This window comes from Dromiciops gliroides, chromosome 6 (genome assembly GCF_019393635.1).
Source record: "Dromiciops gliroides isolate mDroGli1 chromosome 6, mDroGli1.pri, whole genome shotgun sequence".
In the NCBI taxonomy this organism is placed as follows: domain Eukaryota; kingdom Metazoa; phylum Chordata; class Mammalia; order Microbiotheria; family Microbiotheriidae; genus Dromiciops; species Dromiciops gliroides.
The window spans coordinates 183,685,447-183,703,376 of NC_057866.1; the positions used below are offsets into that span (position 1 = coordinate 183,685,447).

At 38.0% G+C, this 17,930-nt stretch overlaps 1 protein-coding gene across 3 annotated transcripts in view; it reads left to right on the forward strand.

Moving 5' to 3' along the window:
* The window catches only part of KLHL2 (kelch like family member 2), a 138,737-nt gene extending 134,974 nt beyond the window's left edge, over positions 1 to 3,763 (forward strand). For all 3 annotated transcript variants that reach the window (XM_043972572.1, XM_043972573.1, XM_043972570.1), the window contains exons 14-15: positions 41 to 184; positions 2,638 to 3,763. In XM_043972572.1, the coding sequence (XP_043828507.1) occupies positions 41 to 184; positions 2,638 to 2,666 (173 nt within the window). In that variant the 3' untranslated portion in view covers positions 2,667 to 3,763. The remainder of the gene's footprint in view (positions 1 to 40; positions 185 to 2,637) is intronic.
* Positions 3,764 to 17,930: the final 14,167 nt, after the last annotated feature.

The following is a 17,930-nucleotide window of genomic DNA, read 5'->3' on the forward strand; positions in this document are numbered from 1 at the left end:
ACTCTTCTTTTTTTTTTTTTATTCCCTCACATTTTTAAAGGCGTTTGTGCTGTTAATGGCCTATTGTATGTAGTTGGAGGTGATGATGGTTCCTGTAACTTGGCATCAGTCGAGTATTATAACCCAACAACGGATAAATGGACAGTGGTGTCGTCTTGTATGAGCACGGGGAGAAGTTATGCAGGTAACTATTGTCTGCTTTCTTTTGGTTCTGCTCTAACATAGTACCAGCCTTCTCTTAAGTTTAATGTCCAATTAAGATGAGGATGATGATTATAACTAGCATTTATATAGTGTTTTAAGGTTTGAAAAACACTTTAAATATATCATTGCATTTAACCCTTTCAATAGCTCCACGATGAAGGTGACATTTTTGCCCACATTTTACAGTTAAGGAAACTATGGCTGAGTAGAGCGAAGTGACTTATTAGCCTAGGGTAACACAGGCAGTAAGTGCCTGAGGCAGGATTTAGACTCAGATCTTCCTGACTCCAAGTCCAATTTTCAGTCCATAGTAACACTCAGTGGTTGGACTTTTTGCATATAAAAATCTAAAGAAGCTTTCTTTAAATTGCACTTCATGTAATTAAAATGTGATCAGTCAATGAACGGTGAGATGGAGACACTATACAATAGTGTTACTCATTTGAAACGCAGCATGGCATCCGTAGCAGATAGAGGGCCTGAGTTGGAGGCAAGATGACCTAGGCTCATATCCTACACTTCTTGGCTTTTTAACTCTGGACAAATCATTTAATCTCTCCATGACTGAATTGGGAGTGGAGAAAACCTGAATTGAAATCCAGACTCAAGATACTTATTAGCTGTGACCCTGGGCAAGTTACTTAACCTTTGTCTGCCTTGGTTCCCTTACCTATAAAATGGGAATAATAATAACCCAGCCCCCAGGATTGTTGTTGTTGGCTTCCCTTCTCTTTCCTTTTTCCCTTCCCTTCTTCCCTTGCTTTTTTTTTCTTTCCTGTTTTCTTTCCTTTGCCTTTTTCCTTCTTTCCCTCCCACTCTCCTGTCCCTCCTTTCCTTCCTTCCCTTCTCTCTTTCCTTCCTTCCTCCCGCTCTCCTGTCCCTCCTTTCCTTCCTTCCCTTCTCTCCTTCCTTTCTTCTCTCTTCCCCTCTCTCCTTTCCTGCTACAACAGAAGTTAGAGAGGGATTAGTGGAAACACTAATAAGATATAGTGGAAAGAGTGCTGGTGAATGAGAAAAGACCTGGCTTTGTAATCAGCCTCTGACCCTTAACTAGCTGTGTGGCCAAGGGCAAATTACTTAACCTCTCTGAACCTCAGTTTCCTCCTTCTGTCAAATGGAAAATGATAAAAGCATCTACCTCATAGTTTGTTAGTATTCAGTGAAATGGAGGTATGTATATATGTCAAGAACTCTGAAAACCTTAAAGCATTAGATGGTTATCAGCTTAGTAGTAGGAATTATCCATATTGCAAAAAGATAGAATTGCTTTATCTTATCTGCAGCAAAAACAAGGGCAGCACAGGACAGACACGGTTTCTCTAGCTTACCTTTAGGACTGAATAAAAGATGAGTTTCTATACTTCACAAAAGAAGTTAACATTCTTCTACAACTATTAAACTGTAATCAAATGAACTTTTTATTGGGTTGGGTCATTGGCCTGTCAACACTTGAATTGTCTTTGAAGAGATAAATCTGAAATTGGTTTAATTATAGCAGCACATCACATAGTCACATAAAAATAAAAATAAATTTAATTAGAAAGTACATCAAATTAGAGGGAATGACAGTCATGGGGATTATGGCCTGTTCTGTATGCAGAACAAGAGTCCCATAGAATAATGGTCTACATGGTGGAAACCCATGATAGCATGGCTTGCTGAGTGAATTTCAATGATTTGGATTTGTGGTGGCTTAAGTTATTTGCCCCACCTACCCCTCACACCAAATGCAGCTATCCATATACAAGTAAAAATCGGTCAACCAGAGAACATTTCTTAAGTGCCTGCTGTGTATGCTGGACACTTGCTAAGTGTTGAGGATGCAAAGGAAGGCAGAAGACAGATCCTGCCCTCATAGTCTAATGGGAGAGACCACATGCAAACAACTGTGTACAAACATAAGATAAGTTGGAGGTCATCAACAGAGGGAAGGCACTAGAATCAAGGAAGGCAAGAAAATCTTCTTGTAAAAGTTGAGATGTTAGCTGGGATATAAAGGAAGCCAGAGAAGCCCAGAGGCTAACTTGAGGAAAGAGGAGGGTGTGCCAGGCATGGGGCACTGCCAGAGAAAATGTCCAGAGTCTGGAGATGGGGTGTTTTGTGAATGGCAGAGAAAGCCAGTGTCACTGAATTACAGAGTACGTGGATAATAGACTGAAAAATAGAGGTGGGATAGGTTGTGAAGGACTTCTAATGCCAAATAGGGAGGGGATCTTATACCTGATCCTGGATGTGATAGGAGCCATAACCCTTACTGAGTAGGGGCATGGTAGTTCTCTGCTCTGATTTTACAATAATGAAATTGATTAATATCTTGAAACTTATTTTTTTGCTTTTCTCATGCCTTTTTCTTTAATTATTTTTTAAAGCAATTGGGATTGTTTGAGAATGCTATCCCCGTCTTCAGTTTTCTTTCCTTGTTTCTTCCACCAGGTGTTACAGTTATTGATAAACCATTATGAACAGAAAAAGAATTTCTGCATACTTATCCTCTTGAAACAGGCTTCAACAAGTATTTTTGAAGTGACTTAGGAGGGTCTAACACTTCTCTACTCCTGGCTGCATTTTGGGTCTCAGTAGAAGATAAGTTCGTCTGCCATTAAAGGCATCAGACGCTGAAGATTATACTAGGTCGAAGCGCCGTGTAGGAGTTTTCTGCATTAAGCAGCAGCTGACTGAATTTTTACCAAGACATAAGGACCACAGTATTTATTATCATACAGTTTTTTGGACAAAAATGGCTTTCCTAAGGACCAATCAGTGTAAAACACAGATGACTATGGATTGTTCTGTGAAGAAGGAAAAAAGTGATGTGCGTTCTGGTCAAAGTAAATTTTGTCTTTATTGTTTCCTCCCCAGGAAATCCGTATCTCCACAAACTGTAAATCTTTGAATGGGTATAGAAGCCTACATCAGTAATACCCACTGGCAGGGAGATCAAACTGTTTGCTTTTTTAAAACACCTTTGATTCAATGAATATAACAAGTTGTGTGCATATATACATATGTGTCTAGATTGCTTTCCTTTGAAAATGTTTGAAACTTGATTATACTATTTATAATTGGCCCAGGACTTTGAATTCTGCCAGTATCCTACGTTGTAAAACAGAGTTGTATTTTTTGATATTTAACAATGCTGAACACTTATAAATGCCACTTCTGAGGAATGGAAATGGTGTGGAACACTTGAATAAGTGTAATGCCAAACATTTGGAAATAAACTATCAGTTATACTTATTTATGACTTATTTTGATTTAATCTTGGTTATGTTTTGGTGTAATTGGGTTCTTTTTTTCTGTTTTCTCAAAAAATGACTCTATGGCATGAGCAAAACTGCAGGTTTTTGATGAATATAATGAATGTATGGAACTAAACTGAATTTGCATGGTTTTACGAATAATTTCTGTGTGTGAACATTTAGCTGCTATTAACAAAGAGAGAACATTCTGTGTGTGGCCATGTTTGTTGATCAAATTCTTTTTTCCTAAGAAGATTCTCAGACTCCCTTTAAAAATGACCAAAATTTGTCCTCTTGAGCTGTTATCTTTGAATAAAAGTTTGTATATTATTTGTTTCATAATGGTCTTGATTTATTTTGTGAAAGCATCTCTCTTTTATTTTAATAGTATGTAAGTAAAAGTTCTCTTTAGTTTTCACCAAAATTTCTGCTCTCAAGTAACTGCATTTAAATCATTGCTAAAGGAAACTCATAGGCAATACTACTGTGTTGGGAATTAGAAAGTCTAATTGATGTTTCCCCAACAGAGAATCAGGTTGCTTTAAGCAGAAACATTTCTTAGGGGTTGATAAGGAATACACTTGAGAAGGGAGGAAATCAATGGGGACAGACACCAGGACTAAGAGGGAGTCAAGGAACAATGGGAAATAAATATATAATTGGATGTTTATCTTTTATGGGTCCTTTAACAGTGGGAAATTAAGGAAAGGCCAACAGTGGTGTTTTGGGGGGAAGTGGGAGTGGGGAGGGAATGAGCAAGAGTTGAAGTTACAATGTTGGACTCAAATAGTTGGATACTATTGTACCATAAGAAATGATAAAAGGGATGATTTCAGAGAAATCTGGGAAGATTTGTATGAATTGATGCAGAGTGAAATGTGGAGAACTAGGAAAACAATTTCTACAATAACAGCATTGGAAAAAATACAAACAACTTTGAAGACTTAAGGACTCTGATAATTAAATAACCAACCATGATTCAAGAGGAATCATGGATGATAAATAATGAAGCATGATACCGCCTTCTGATGGAGAGGTGATGAACTCAAAAAGAATAATGAAATACACATTTTTGGACATGACCAATGTGAGAATTAATTTTTCTTGAGTATTCATATTGTTACAACAATTTTCTTTTTCTTTTTCTCCCTAAAGGAGGAGAAATTGGAAGGAAAGAAAATAAATGCTTGTTAATTGAAAAAAAAAATTAACCAAAGGATTGTATTGGGGAGGGAAACTGGGGAGAGAAGCAGGGAGTGTTGATATATGCCTATAATACCTGATATTGGGAGGTTGATGCTGGTGGATTGCTTGAGTTTGGGTGTTTAGAGTGACCACAGGACCAAAACTAATTGAGTGTCTGCACTGTTTGACACTAATATAAAAACCCAATTTTGTCTGCACTAAGTCTGACACCAATATAAAAAACACCAATTAAAAAAGCCCGGGGAGTGAGGAGCCACTGGGTTCCCTAAAGAAGGGCAACCTGATTCAGTTTGGAAATGAAGCAGGTCAAAGTTTCTGTACCTATAAGTCTCACTTCCAGCCTGGGTAAGTAAAATAATAAGAATAGTTTAAAATTAGAGAAGAAAGATCCCTACCTGTGTTATAGAATTTCTCTTTGGTTTAATATGTTGATCTATATGTCCAAACATTAATGTCTAGTTAATATTTAGAATTTTCTAAGTTTAAAGCAAGTGGCATATCATAAATCAATTTGTAGATATCCTGGGAATCAAAGACCTGTTTCATCTCTGAATTGTAAGAGGGCATTATCATGCCTATTATTGACTTCAAAAGTCCCCACCCCCAAATATCATGATTTCTCTTAATTACCCATTATGGATCTATCATCCAGGGTGTGCTTTTTATCTGAAACCCCCTTTACCAATTGCAGATCAGCAACTCATCTCAATTTATAGTCTTAAAGAGGTCCCTGGAGCACTAAAAAGTTAAGTGACTTGCCCATTGTCATTCCACTAATGCAAGTCAGAGGTGGGATTAGAACCCAGGTCTCCCTAACAAGACCAGCCTTCTCTACCATGCCTCAATTGACATTTCTGGTGTGGCTCACTAATGCTAAGATTTGGTGAGCCAATATAAATTTACCCAGTTTGTTCTCTTCTGCGTTTTTGCAGACTAATCACTGCCCCCTCAGCTTTTAGCTTTCCTTATTATTTTCTTCTATTATGTCTTTCCACCCCTTTGACCATATTAGTGGACTATCTCTAGCTTTCTTATTTCTTTCTGTCCTGTTTGTAGATGGCGTCCCATTCGGATTGTTTTTGCAAAAGGAAAGAGCACAAAGGTAAAGGCACAGGTGTCCCAGGGACCCTTCCAGTAGAAACAGCCTCAGATGTCACAATGAGGCCAGAGGAAAGTTGAGGGAGGTGAGAGTAAGCCAGAAATGCTGGCTGAAGGAACTCTGCTTTTTAATTTTTGTTATTCAGTCATTTCAATCACGTCTGACTCTTTGTGACCCTATTTGTGATATTCTTGGCAAAGACATTGGGGTGGTTTGTCATTTTCTTCTCCAGGTCATTTTACAGATGCCGATACTGAGGCAAACAGTTAAATGACTTGCCCAGAGTCACACAGCTATTAAGTGTCTGAGGTCAGATTTGAACTCAGGTCTTCCTGAGTCAAGGCCTGGCACTCTATCTACTGCTCCACCAAGCTGCTTTTAAGAGCTCAAGCAGCTTGCTAAAGACCACGTTGCCTGGAGTGGGAAGAGGCGGAACATTGCTTTATTTAGTCCTTGTTAGTAGGTTCTAGGAGCGGCAGGGGCAGCCAGGACCACATCACGCATAAGTGGAGGGTATCACTGGTCAAACTGATGAGTGTCCTCCTCCTTCCTTGAGCACCCTGGTATAACGTTGAGGCCCTGCAGTATACCCATTTTAGCAGCCCTTCAGATGCAGGACTGGTTCTGTGGTTTTGTACAAGGTAAGAATGCTTTCTGTTTATAATTACTTTCCTCATGATGTCTAACATTTTATCAACCTCTTTGGCTATAGCAACACATTAGGTTAGTTAAGCTCTATGACAGATTGTGGGTCTCTTTCTTTTTAAAAAAAAAATAGTTTTTTTTTCTAATTAAATCTAAAAATGGTTTTTAACATTTGTTTTTCTAATTCTCAGTTTCAAATTTTCTCCCTCCCTCCCTCCCTTTCCTCCTCTGTCATTGAGAAATCAAGTAATTTGATATAGATTATACATGTCCAGTCACGCAAAACTTTTCCATATTAGTCATCTTGGAAAGAAGACATAGACCCAAAGGGAAAAAAAAACACCCAAAAATAAAGTAAAAAAAATAGTATGTTTCAATCTGTATTCAAACTCCATCAGTTCTTTCTCCGGAAGTGGACAGCATTTTTTTTATCATGAGTCTTTTGGAATTGCCTTAGATCTTTGTATTGCTGAGAAGAGCTAAATCTATCACAGTTGATCATCACACAATGTTACTGTTACTGTGTACAATGTTCTCTTGGTTCTGCTCACTTCACCTTGCATTGGTTCATCTAAGTCTTTTATCCTGCTCCTCATTTCTTATAGCACAATAGTATTGCATATACTGCAGATTATTTAGCCCTTCCCCAACTGAGCATCCTGTTTCCAATTTCTTTGCCACCACAAAGAGAACTACAATAAATATTTAACTTTCTCTTTTATATATGTATGTGTGTACTGTAAAGAATTGTTATTTGAGGTTTTTAAGCCTCTGCACGCACTGGCCTGGGGCTCCGCAAACCGCACGTTGCTCCACCCACTGGTTGTAGCCCTTGCCAGGGCTCTGGCACCTCACGTCATCACCACTCGCCCACGCCTACATGGGCCTGGCAAAATTATAATGATTGGAAGCCTAGTGAGGGCAGTCATGTGACTGTCAGAGCGGCCATCCCATTGGCTGGGGCTGTGTGGGGTGTTTCTAGGTTTGGGGGAGGAGAATTGGGAATTCTAGGTGGAAGCTGGAAAGCGACAGGTGTTCTGCTGTGTATTTTCAGCTGATTCCTGGGCGGTGGTATTTTTTCAGGTATTATAATTTCCCTTTCCCCATTTTATTTCCTTTCCCTTGATCCTACTGATCCTGTTTGTGTTGTTTTTTTTTTTTTAAGTTCGTTCTTGTTAAAATAAATCCTATTCTGTTTTGAGGAAGGCTGCTGGTTTCCTTCCTTGCCCCAATATTGCGGCGAGCCACTTAGCTAGCACTCCCCGATTAAAAATTGGTCCCCACAGTACACACGCACGTGCGCGCACACACACGTATGTATGCACACACATCTATACACACACACACACACACACACACACATTCGTTTTGCCTTCACTGTTTGAATGCCTTTGAGGACAGGGGCAGTTTCATTCTCATCTTGGTATATGTTTGCTTAGTACAATTCCTGCCATATCGTAAGTGCTTAGTAAATGCTTATGGATTGACTCCTTGATTATACTTCCAGAGAAGTGTTTTTCATTCCTACCCCTTTTGTCCTGTCAGTACCTTATAGAAAATTAACCAGTGTCATAATCTCATGGAAACTGAAATGTAAAAATAGAAACTGTTTCTACAGAAACAGATTCTTATGAAAATGAACAAAATAGGGGGCACTGGCCCTGGATTCAGGAGAACCTGAGTTCAAATCTGGCCTCAGACCTTGACACTTACTAGCTGTGTGACCCTGGGCAAGTCACTTAACCCTCATTGCCCTGCCCCCCCAAAATGAACAAAATAAAGAGGAAAAAGTTAACTATATTATCTTCAATTCATAGACATGCATTAATCGCCTACCCTATGGGCTAGGCCACCTGGGAACACAAATTTTAAAATGATATAGAGCCTCTGTCTCAAGAAGCTTATACTCTGTGTATGGTCAGGTTTCTTCCAGGTACAAATTATAAAACCCTATGAAGGCTGGGCTTGGACTCATGAGACCTGGTTTGGAGTCCTAACTCTGACATTTGATGAAGACTGCTCTCTGATGGTTAGGGTGTGTCTAAAAGAAAATCAAGTAGTATTTCTACCCAGATAACAGGCATGTCACTCTTGAGACCATTCACTTTGTGAATTGGCCTTAGAGCTAGAAACACTATTTGATTTCTTTTACGTTCTGAACACACTAAGAGTTCATTTTCATGACTGATTTAAATTCATAGATTTATTCGTTCTTAATGTTAAAGTAAATATGTTTACTTAGCCATGTAAGTATAAATGGTTTATTTTAATCCCTCTTTTCTTTTTAAATAAAGGTGTTTTCTAGAATAATCCTTTCATAAGTTTGTTGCTGTTGCCAGTCTCCAGTTTAGGGGAATGATTGAGTTCGTACTCAGGGTACAAATGTAGGTGGAGATGAGTAATTTTTTTTTTTAATTTAAAAAGCTAGTTTAAGCTCCAAAGGTTTTACATTATTGTCCCCAGAGATGCTGCCTACTGCTTTCTCCACAGAGTAATTTGTGGGGAGTTCTGCCTCCAGATGTAGCTTTGTGGGTTGAATCACACTGGGCTGCTTCGCTTCTCAAGCTTTGCCACATAGGACTGTGCCACTTTCCTGTTCCCAGATCCTCTTTTTTTTTTGAAGGATGTATGGAAAAAACCTCTGGATTTGGAATTAGAAGATGTGGGTTTGCCTCCTGGCCCTGTCAGACCTTGGGTAAGAAAGATACTTGGCTTGGATGGACCTCAGTTTCACAAATGTAAGATGGGGATCTTGATAATTGTACTGCCTACATCTTAAAGCGGTCTTGAAGATTAAATGAGATGTGAAATTACTCTATGCCTATAAATGGCTGTGGAAATGTAAGTTTTAAGAAAGGCAATGCAGAGTAGTAGGAAAGGCCTATAGCCTGTCGACAGAAAAGCCAGATTAGAAACCCAACCGAGCCACTCATTAGATAAGGGAGCTTTAAGGAAGATCATTTACTAGATTTATCACATCTTCCTTAATTATCTATATATCAATAGAAAGATAGAGATAGATATAGATGATATAGATACAGAGATACATAGCTTTCAGTAGTTTTTCAAGTGCTTACACACATACACTCACACACACACACACACACACACACACACACACACGATCTCTGCTCCTATGATCTCATTAGTTCCTTACAGTAACCAAATGAAGTAGGCAAGGCAGATTAAAAGAATGAGATTATTTATATAATTATTATATATGATATAATAATATTATACAACATTATCATACTATTTCTATAATAATATAACATATTGAGCATAATATAGCATATTTAATATATTAATAATATCTTTTATCAAGTAAGTGATTCCTCTGTCCCAGGCACTGGAAATACAAAGAGGCAGTTCAAGAAGCTCACTGTTCAATTGGGGGAGAAAACCAAGGAATACAAATAAGCAGATGAAAAAGATAAGCTAAATACAAAATCACTTTTTGAGTCAGCACTAACAGTGTGGTGCTGGGTTGAAGGCAAGATTAGAAAACGTCTAAGAGGTGGTATTTAAGCAGAGCCTTGAATGGGCCTAAAGAGTCCAGTGGACATAACAGTAATAGAATAGGCAGCTCCGTGGTGCTGCGGATAGATCACTGGCCTTGGAGTTAGGAAGATAGAAGTTCAAATCCTGCTTGACATTTAATGGTTGTGTGAATCTGGGTGAGTTACTTAATTCTCTCTGTTTCCTCATCTGTAAAATAGAGATAATAATAGACCTACTTCATATTATGAGGATCCAGATGAGGCAATAATGTGTATAAAGTGCTTAGTGAATGTCAGGTGTCATGAATACCTCACACAATATCTAAGGTTGTTGTGGAACACTTTAGTGCTATATAAATGCTACTTAATATGATTTTTAAAGCCACTGAATATGATGAACCCAGTGTAAGAAGGCAGAAAGACTTTAATTTACAGGGGAGCCTGAGTGGTGAGCCCCAGGTGTGGAGAATTACTGAAACTAATGAAACAAAATGTTGGGCAAGATTGTGCTTGTCCTTCTAACAAATGGATTATTTGCCAGAGTAGCTGCTTCCAAGAGGTACCTGAAAATTTGTACAAGAAACAGCTTATTCGCAGAACAAAGGAGCATGTCTGTAACTTCTTGATCCCCCTAACACCAGGCAGATGAGGGAGATCCTTGTGCAAAATGAATCATTTCTAAACTTGAACTGAAGAATGAGGTCTGATTGCTTAGCTAAGTGGCCACAGTGACTAGAGCCCTTGGCCTACAGTCAGAAGGGCATAAGTTGAAATCCAGCCAGCCTCAGACTCGTATTAGCTGTATTACCTTAGCCAAGTCACTTACCCCTAGTCGGCCTCAGCTTCCTCAACTATAAAATAGGGATTGTAATAGCATCTACCCTCCTAGCAAAACTATCAGGATCAAATATGATAATATTTGTAAACTGACTGGCATATTGGAAATACTTTATAAATGTTTCTTTCTTTTTTCCAAGGACGCAACTGTTCATGACTATGCCCATGAATTACAATATGTAGGTATGTATGGTATTAGAAAAACTGAACACCTTGTTATTAATAAATCACTGAAAATCAGAATTCTGTGTCCATTGGTTATTTGCCACAATCTCTCTAGCCTTTGGTGTCAGAGTATATCTTTAGTATCATTTTTGGTTTTTTGCGGAGCAATGAGGGTTAAGTGATTTGCCCAGTCACACAGCTAGTAAGTGTCAAGCTACTGATACAGGATTCGAATTCAGGTCCTCCTGAATCCAGAGTTGGTGCTTTATCCAATGTTCCACCTAGCTGCCCCATTTAGTATCTTAACTAATATTACAAGCTGGTCCCTAGAGTGATTTTAATAATCCCGCCCAACTGTTTCAGGAAGATTCTTTGCAATCTAAGGGAAAGAATTCATGAAATAGGTTGTTTTAGGATCACAAACTCATAGATCAGAAGAGGCCATCTAGTCTAACCCTTTTTACCAAAAAAATGAAAAAAATTTTTTTAATTGTATTTTTTTTTTTTTTTTGCAGGGCAATGAGGGTTAAGTGAGTTGCCCAGGGTCACACAGCTAGTGTCAAGTGTCTGAGGCCAGATTTGAATTCAGGTCCTCCTGAATCCAGGGCTGGTGCTTTATCCACTGCGCCACCTAGCTGCCCCTGTATTTTGAATTAAACAAAATTTATTTCTCTTTAAAAAGAGAACTTTCCATATACAAAATAGAATGGAAAAAGAGGAATATATGTGAACCTGCAAAACTCTATTATGGAAAAATTGCCTTATTTTTAAAAAGTATATAATAAATGTAACCTGTTACTTTCAAAGCTGTCCTGGTAGTCTGTGTTTCCTTTTTTAAAAAATAGTATTTTCCCAAATTATATGTAAAGACAATTTTTTAGCATTTGTTTTTACCAAATTTTGAGTTCTAAATTTTTCTTTCTCCCTCCCCTCCCTTCTTCCTAAAAGTGTAAGAAACTTGATATAGATAATATATATGCAATCATGAAAAATAAATTTCCATATTAGTTACATTTGTGAAAGAAGAAACAGCCTAAATGTTTCCTTCTGAACTTTCATCTCTGCATTTAAATAAAGGCTTCAGTGACCCTCATTTTTTTCCTTTCTTTTTTTGACCATATTCTTTCTAGCTTCTCCTGCCACCTAAAATCCCACTTGAAAAAAAAAAGAAAAAGAGTCTTTGTAACAAATAAGCATAGTCAAGCAAAACAAATCCACATAGATACCATATCCAAAAATGTGTCTCACTCTGCAACTTGCATCTATTGCTTCTTTGTCAGGATGCTTTATTTTCCACTATCTCTGACTTCCCATGATCCCTATCATGGGATCATGGTTAGTCATTGCATTCATTGGTTAGAGTTCTTAAGTCTTTCAGAGTTGTCTTTTTTCTATTGTTATTATTGTATAAATTATTCTATTGGCTCTGTTTTGTCTTTCACGGTCCATTCTATCCCTTGTGTGCCAACGTCTTCATTTGTAGATGAGAAAACTGAGGTGCAAACAAGCTAGGTAATTTTCCCAAGGTGACCAGTGGAATATTCTTTTTTTTTTTTTTTTAAGTGAGGCAGTTGGGGTTAAGTGACTTGCCCAGGGTCACACAGCTATTAAGTGTTAAGTGTCTGAGGCAGGATTTGAACTCAGGTCCTCCTGACTCCAGGGCCGGTACTCTATCCACTGCGCCACCTAGCTGCCCCCAGTGGAATATTCTTTAGGACTGGGATTTGGAATCAAGTACTCTGATTCCAGAGGCAGTCCTCTGGAAATGAATAGTTTGGCACTAAACACCAAGAAAGGCAGTTCTCTTTGATCATTGTATTGCTGAGAATAGCTAAGTCACTCACAGCTAATCGTTTTACAATATTGTTGTTACTTGGTACACAGTACATTTTGCTTTGCATCAACTCATGTAAGTTTTTCCAGGTTTTTCTGAGAGCATCCTGCTCACCATTTCTTATAGTATTTCATTATAACTACATAGCACAATATGTTTAGCCATTCCCCAATTGATTGCGACTTTATTCATTAAAATTTTGAATTGAATGCTGCCAAGGGTGAAGTCGGCCTCAATACATCAAGCTATGAGGCAAGAGTGTTGCAAAGATCTCCCAAAAGTCTCTTGAGTCATTAGAGAATCTCTAACACATGTGTTATGCAAACTTAACAGTGAATTTGACTCTATGATCCAACATACTTTGTAATTTCTCCCTTGTAATTTCTTGTTATTCTGCTCACTATAGCAATTGGGAAATTTCTACCTTAATCTGTCTCTTTTCTGGTTCCAGAACAAAGCTGTCATTCCTCTTCCATTGCAATAATTGTAATATCTAAACTGTAATACAATTATAATAGCCATATAATGGACTGGTTTTCTTATCTGAAATGGGCCATTTGGAATCTTCACAAAACTCCCAACTTGTCAGCTAAAGGTAGGCGGGCCACAAGCATTTTATATATATACATACACACACACACACACACACACACACACATATATATAGGTGGGGGCAATGAGGGTTAAGTGACTTGCCCAGGGTCACACAACTAATAAGTTTCAAGTATTTGAAGCCAGATTTGAACTCAGGTACTCCTGAATCTAGGGCCAGTGCTTTATGAACTGTGCCACCTAGCTGCCCCCCACAAGCATTTTTAAACACTTACTGTGTGCATTGTACTAAACTCTGGGGATACAAATATAAGCAAGTTCCTTGCATTCTTTTTTATTGATTGATTGATTGATTTTTTGGTGGGGCATTGAGGGTTAAGTGACTTGCCCAGGGTCACACAGCTAGTAATTGTCAAGTGTCTGAGACCAGATTTGAACTTAGGTCCTGCTGAATCCAGGGCCCATGTTTTATCTATTGCACCACCTAGCTGCCCCAAGTTCTTTGCATTCTAATGGGGAAGAAAATACACAAAAAAGGAGCTGAACACAAAAGGAAGCTGAAAGCAGGAGTTGGTGGAAATGATGCCCTATGGAAGACCTGATAGAAAAGTCCCCAGTAGCAGAAGCAGAACCAGGAGGGGTGTAAAGCACAGCCAGTTAGGCCTCTTTCCAATATGGAGACCCCAGCAGGAGGAGACACCAGTGGGAGAAAATGGTCATGGGGCAGAGAGATGTTTCAGGGTGAGAAGACCCCAGGTACTCAGAGAAGTAGGAAGTTCTAGATCCATTTTCCTTACATTCTCCATACCTTCTCGGATGCCCGAAGAATGAGTATGCAACAACAACAACAACAACATTGTTGAACCACCTAAGAACTCTAATCAGCACCATGACTGATCATGATCCCAGAATCATAATGAAACATGCTATTCACCTTCTGACAGAGAGACAATGGACTCAAGGTGCAGAATGAGGCATCTTTTTTGGACGTGGGCAATGTGGGAATTTGCTTAACTGTGTATATTTATTACAAAGGTTTTCTTTTTTCCATTGAGTAGGAGGGAGCAAGAGAAACAGATTTTTTGTTGTTGTTGTTGAAAAATATAAAATTAAATTTAAAAAAAAAAGAGAGAGAGAATGGATATAAAAGTAGAAAGAGAACTGGAGTTGGAGCCTGAGGACACAGTTTCAAATTTCGGATCTGTACCTATATGACCTTGGATAAATCAACTGGACTTTTAGGGGGCTTAGATTAGATGATCTTTGAGTTTCCTTCCAGTTCTAAATCCGTTCTCTAACAATAAGGCATTTTGGCCAGGTGTCATGGAGAGAGCAGTAAACTTGGAGTTAGGAAAGACATTGAGCCACCCAGAAGTAGAATAAGAGTAGAAGTCAGTTGGCCCTCCTTTGAGGTTTTCAGACAGGAGCAAGATGAACACTTGTTGGCTATATTATAATGGGGAGTCCTTTTCTGTACAAGCTGGACTGCATGGCCACTGATGTCCCTTCTAACTCTCAGAATTCTGTGATTCTGTTGCCCAGCTGGAGTATATCCAGAGGAAGGGGATGAAGAGGGATGGACCCTGGGGCATATGAGAATCAGTTCAAGGAAATGGGAATGTGAAAAGAATTAATGGAGACACCATAGCTATATTCAAGTATTTTAAGAACTGAAATGTATGTAGAAGGGGGCAGCTAGGTGGCAAAGTAGATAGAACACTGGCCCTGGAGTCAGGAGGACCTGAGTTCAAATCCGGCCTCAGACACTTGACACTTACTAGCTGTGTGACCTTGGGCAAGCCACTTAACCCCAATTGCCTCACCAAAAAAAAAAAAAAAAAGAAAGAATGAAATGTATGTAGAAAAAAGTGTTAGTCATGTTCTATTGGGCCCCAGGGGATAGAACTAGAAGCAATGGGGGCGGGGCTGGAGTTACAGAGAGTTGGACTGAGGCTTATTATAAGGACAGACTTCCTAAAAAATAAAATGGGTTTCCCTTCATTGGAGGTCTTACAGCTGGATAACCATTTGTGATTGATGTTCAAATGGAACTGGATCCCTGTGGACCTATACTGACTTAGAAAACCACAAACCAACATTATGTTGTATTGTATTTTTACTTATTTTGCCAAACATTTCCCAATTACTGTATATTTTAATCTGGTTCTGGTCCTACTCAAGCAGAGAGACTTCTAGGGATTCTCTTTTTAATAATAAACATTTTTATTTATAATTTTGAGTTCCAAAATTTATCCCTCCTTCCCTCCTTCTTCTCCCTCCTCCCTGAGGCAGTAAGCAATCAGATGTGGGTTATACATGTGCAATTATGTAAAACATTACCATATTAGTCATTTTGTATAAGAAAACTTGAATAAAAGAAAAAATGGCAGAAAGTGAAAAATAGCATGCTTCAGTTCAATCAACATCAGTTCTTTCTTTGGATGGTATGCTTCATCATTAGTCCTTTGGGATTGTCTTAGATCATTGTTTTGCTGAGAATAGTTGTCATTCACAATTCTTCATCAAAAAATATTGCCGTCTCTGCACACAATGTTCTCTTGGTTCTGCTTACTTCACTATAAATCAGTTCATATGAGTCTTTCCAGGCCTTTGTGAAATCATCCTGTTTGTCATTTCTAAAGCATAATAATATTCTATCAACATCAAGTACCAGTTTGTTTAGCCATTCCCCAATTGATGGGTATTCCTTTGATTATCCAGTTCTTAGCCACCACAAAAAGAGCTGCTATAAATATTTTTGTACAGAGAGATCTTTTTTCCTTTTTGGGGATGGCTTTGAGATATAAACCTTGCAGTGGTATTGTATAGTCCTTTGGACATAGTTCCAAATTGCTCTCCAGAATGGTTGGATCTTTTCACAACTCCACCAACAGTGGATTAGAGTCCCAGTTTTACTACATCCCTTCTAACATCCAATAGTTTCTTTTTTTGTTTTGTTTTGTTATATTAGATAGTCTGATAGGTGTGAGGTGATATTTCAGAATTGTTTTAATTTGCATTTCTTTGATTAATAGTGAGTTAGAGCACTTTTTCATATGATAATAGCTTTAACTTCTTTGTCTGAAAACTGCCTGTTCATATCCTTTGATCACTTCACAATTGGGGAATGACTTGTATTTTTATAAGTTTGACTCAGTTCTTTATATATTAGAGAAATGAGGCTTTATCAGAGATACATGTTGCAAAAATTCTTTCCCAATTTTCTGCTTCCCTTATAATCTTGGTTACATTAGTTTTGTTTGTGCAAAACCTTTTTTAATTTTATATAATCAAAATGATCTATTTTACATTTATTTTTTCTTTTATTCTAGTTTTCTTATACAAAATGACAAATATGGTAATGTTTTGAATATCTGCACATGTATAACCAATGTCTGATTACTTACCCCCTCAGGGTAAGGGTAGGGAAAGGAGGGAGGAATAAAATTTGGAACTCAAAACTTTAAATAAAAATGTTTACTTAAAAAAATCAACTAGTAAGACAATATTTACTAAGTTCCTACCCTTTTGATGTATAACTATTTTCCAGCAGTGTGCCAAATCCTAGGGATACAAAAAAAGGTAAAAGACAGTCCCTGCTGTCAAAAAGCTCACAGTGGAATGGAGGAGATGACATGTAAACAACTATGTACAATCAAGTTTTACACAGGATAAATTTGAAACATTTAACAGGGAAGGCACTTGAATTAAAGGAGGCTGGGAATGGGTTCTTGTTGGTGGAATTTCAACTGAGACTTGAAGACATGGAATCCAGGAGATGAGGAGGGGAAAAACTATAGAAACTGAATTTTTGTTATGTGTGAATAGACATTTCCCTGTGAATCCTTTGACATCATCCGTAAATCCCTCCTCCTTTCACCTAGTCTCTGGCAAAGTCGCCTTTCTCCTTGTCAAAAGTAATTTTGTGAATTTGAGCCAATCTACTGCTGTCTTTTACTGTAGATTGCCCCCTCAGCTCTCCTTTCTCTAATCTTCAATCTCTTCCTTAAAGACTGATTGTCTCCCTACAGTCAAACAAGTCCTATAGTATACTCTCCTTCCTTTCTTAACCAAATACTTAGAAAAAGATGTCTACACTCACTGCTTCCATTTACTCTCCTCTTACTCATTGCTAAATCCTGTGCAGTCATCGATCCACTGAAACGACTCTCTCTAGTTACCAAGTCTTAAATTTTTTTTTTCCAATTACATGTAAAGATCTTTTTTTGAGTTCCAAATTTTACTTCCCCCACTCCCTTCCCTCCCCCATCCAAGGAGAGCAAGCGATTTGATATATGTTATACATTACAATCATGTTAAACATATTTCCACATTAGTCATGTTGTAAGAGAAGAATTAGGAAAAAAAGGAAAAACACAAGAAAGAATAAAAAAGAACAATATCAAAAATAGCAAAACAAAAGTGAAAATAATATACTTCAATCTGCATTCAGACTCCATATTCTTTTTTCTGAATGTGGAGAGCATTTTCCACCATAAGTCTTTGAGCATTGTCTTGGATCATTGTATTGCTGAGAAGAGTTAAATCTATCAGAGTTGATTGTCACACAATGTAGCAACAATCTTAATTGCCAACTCTGAAGATGTTTTCTCAGTCTTGATCCTTTTGACCAATCTGTTGACATTCCC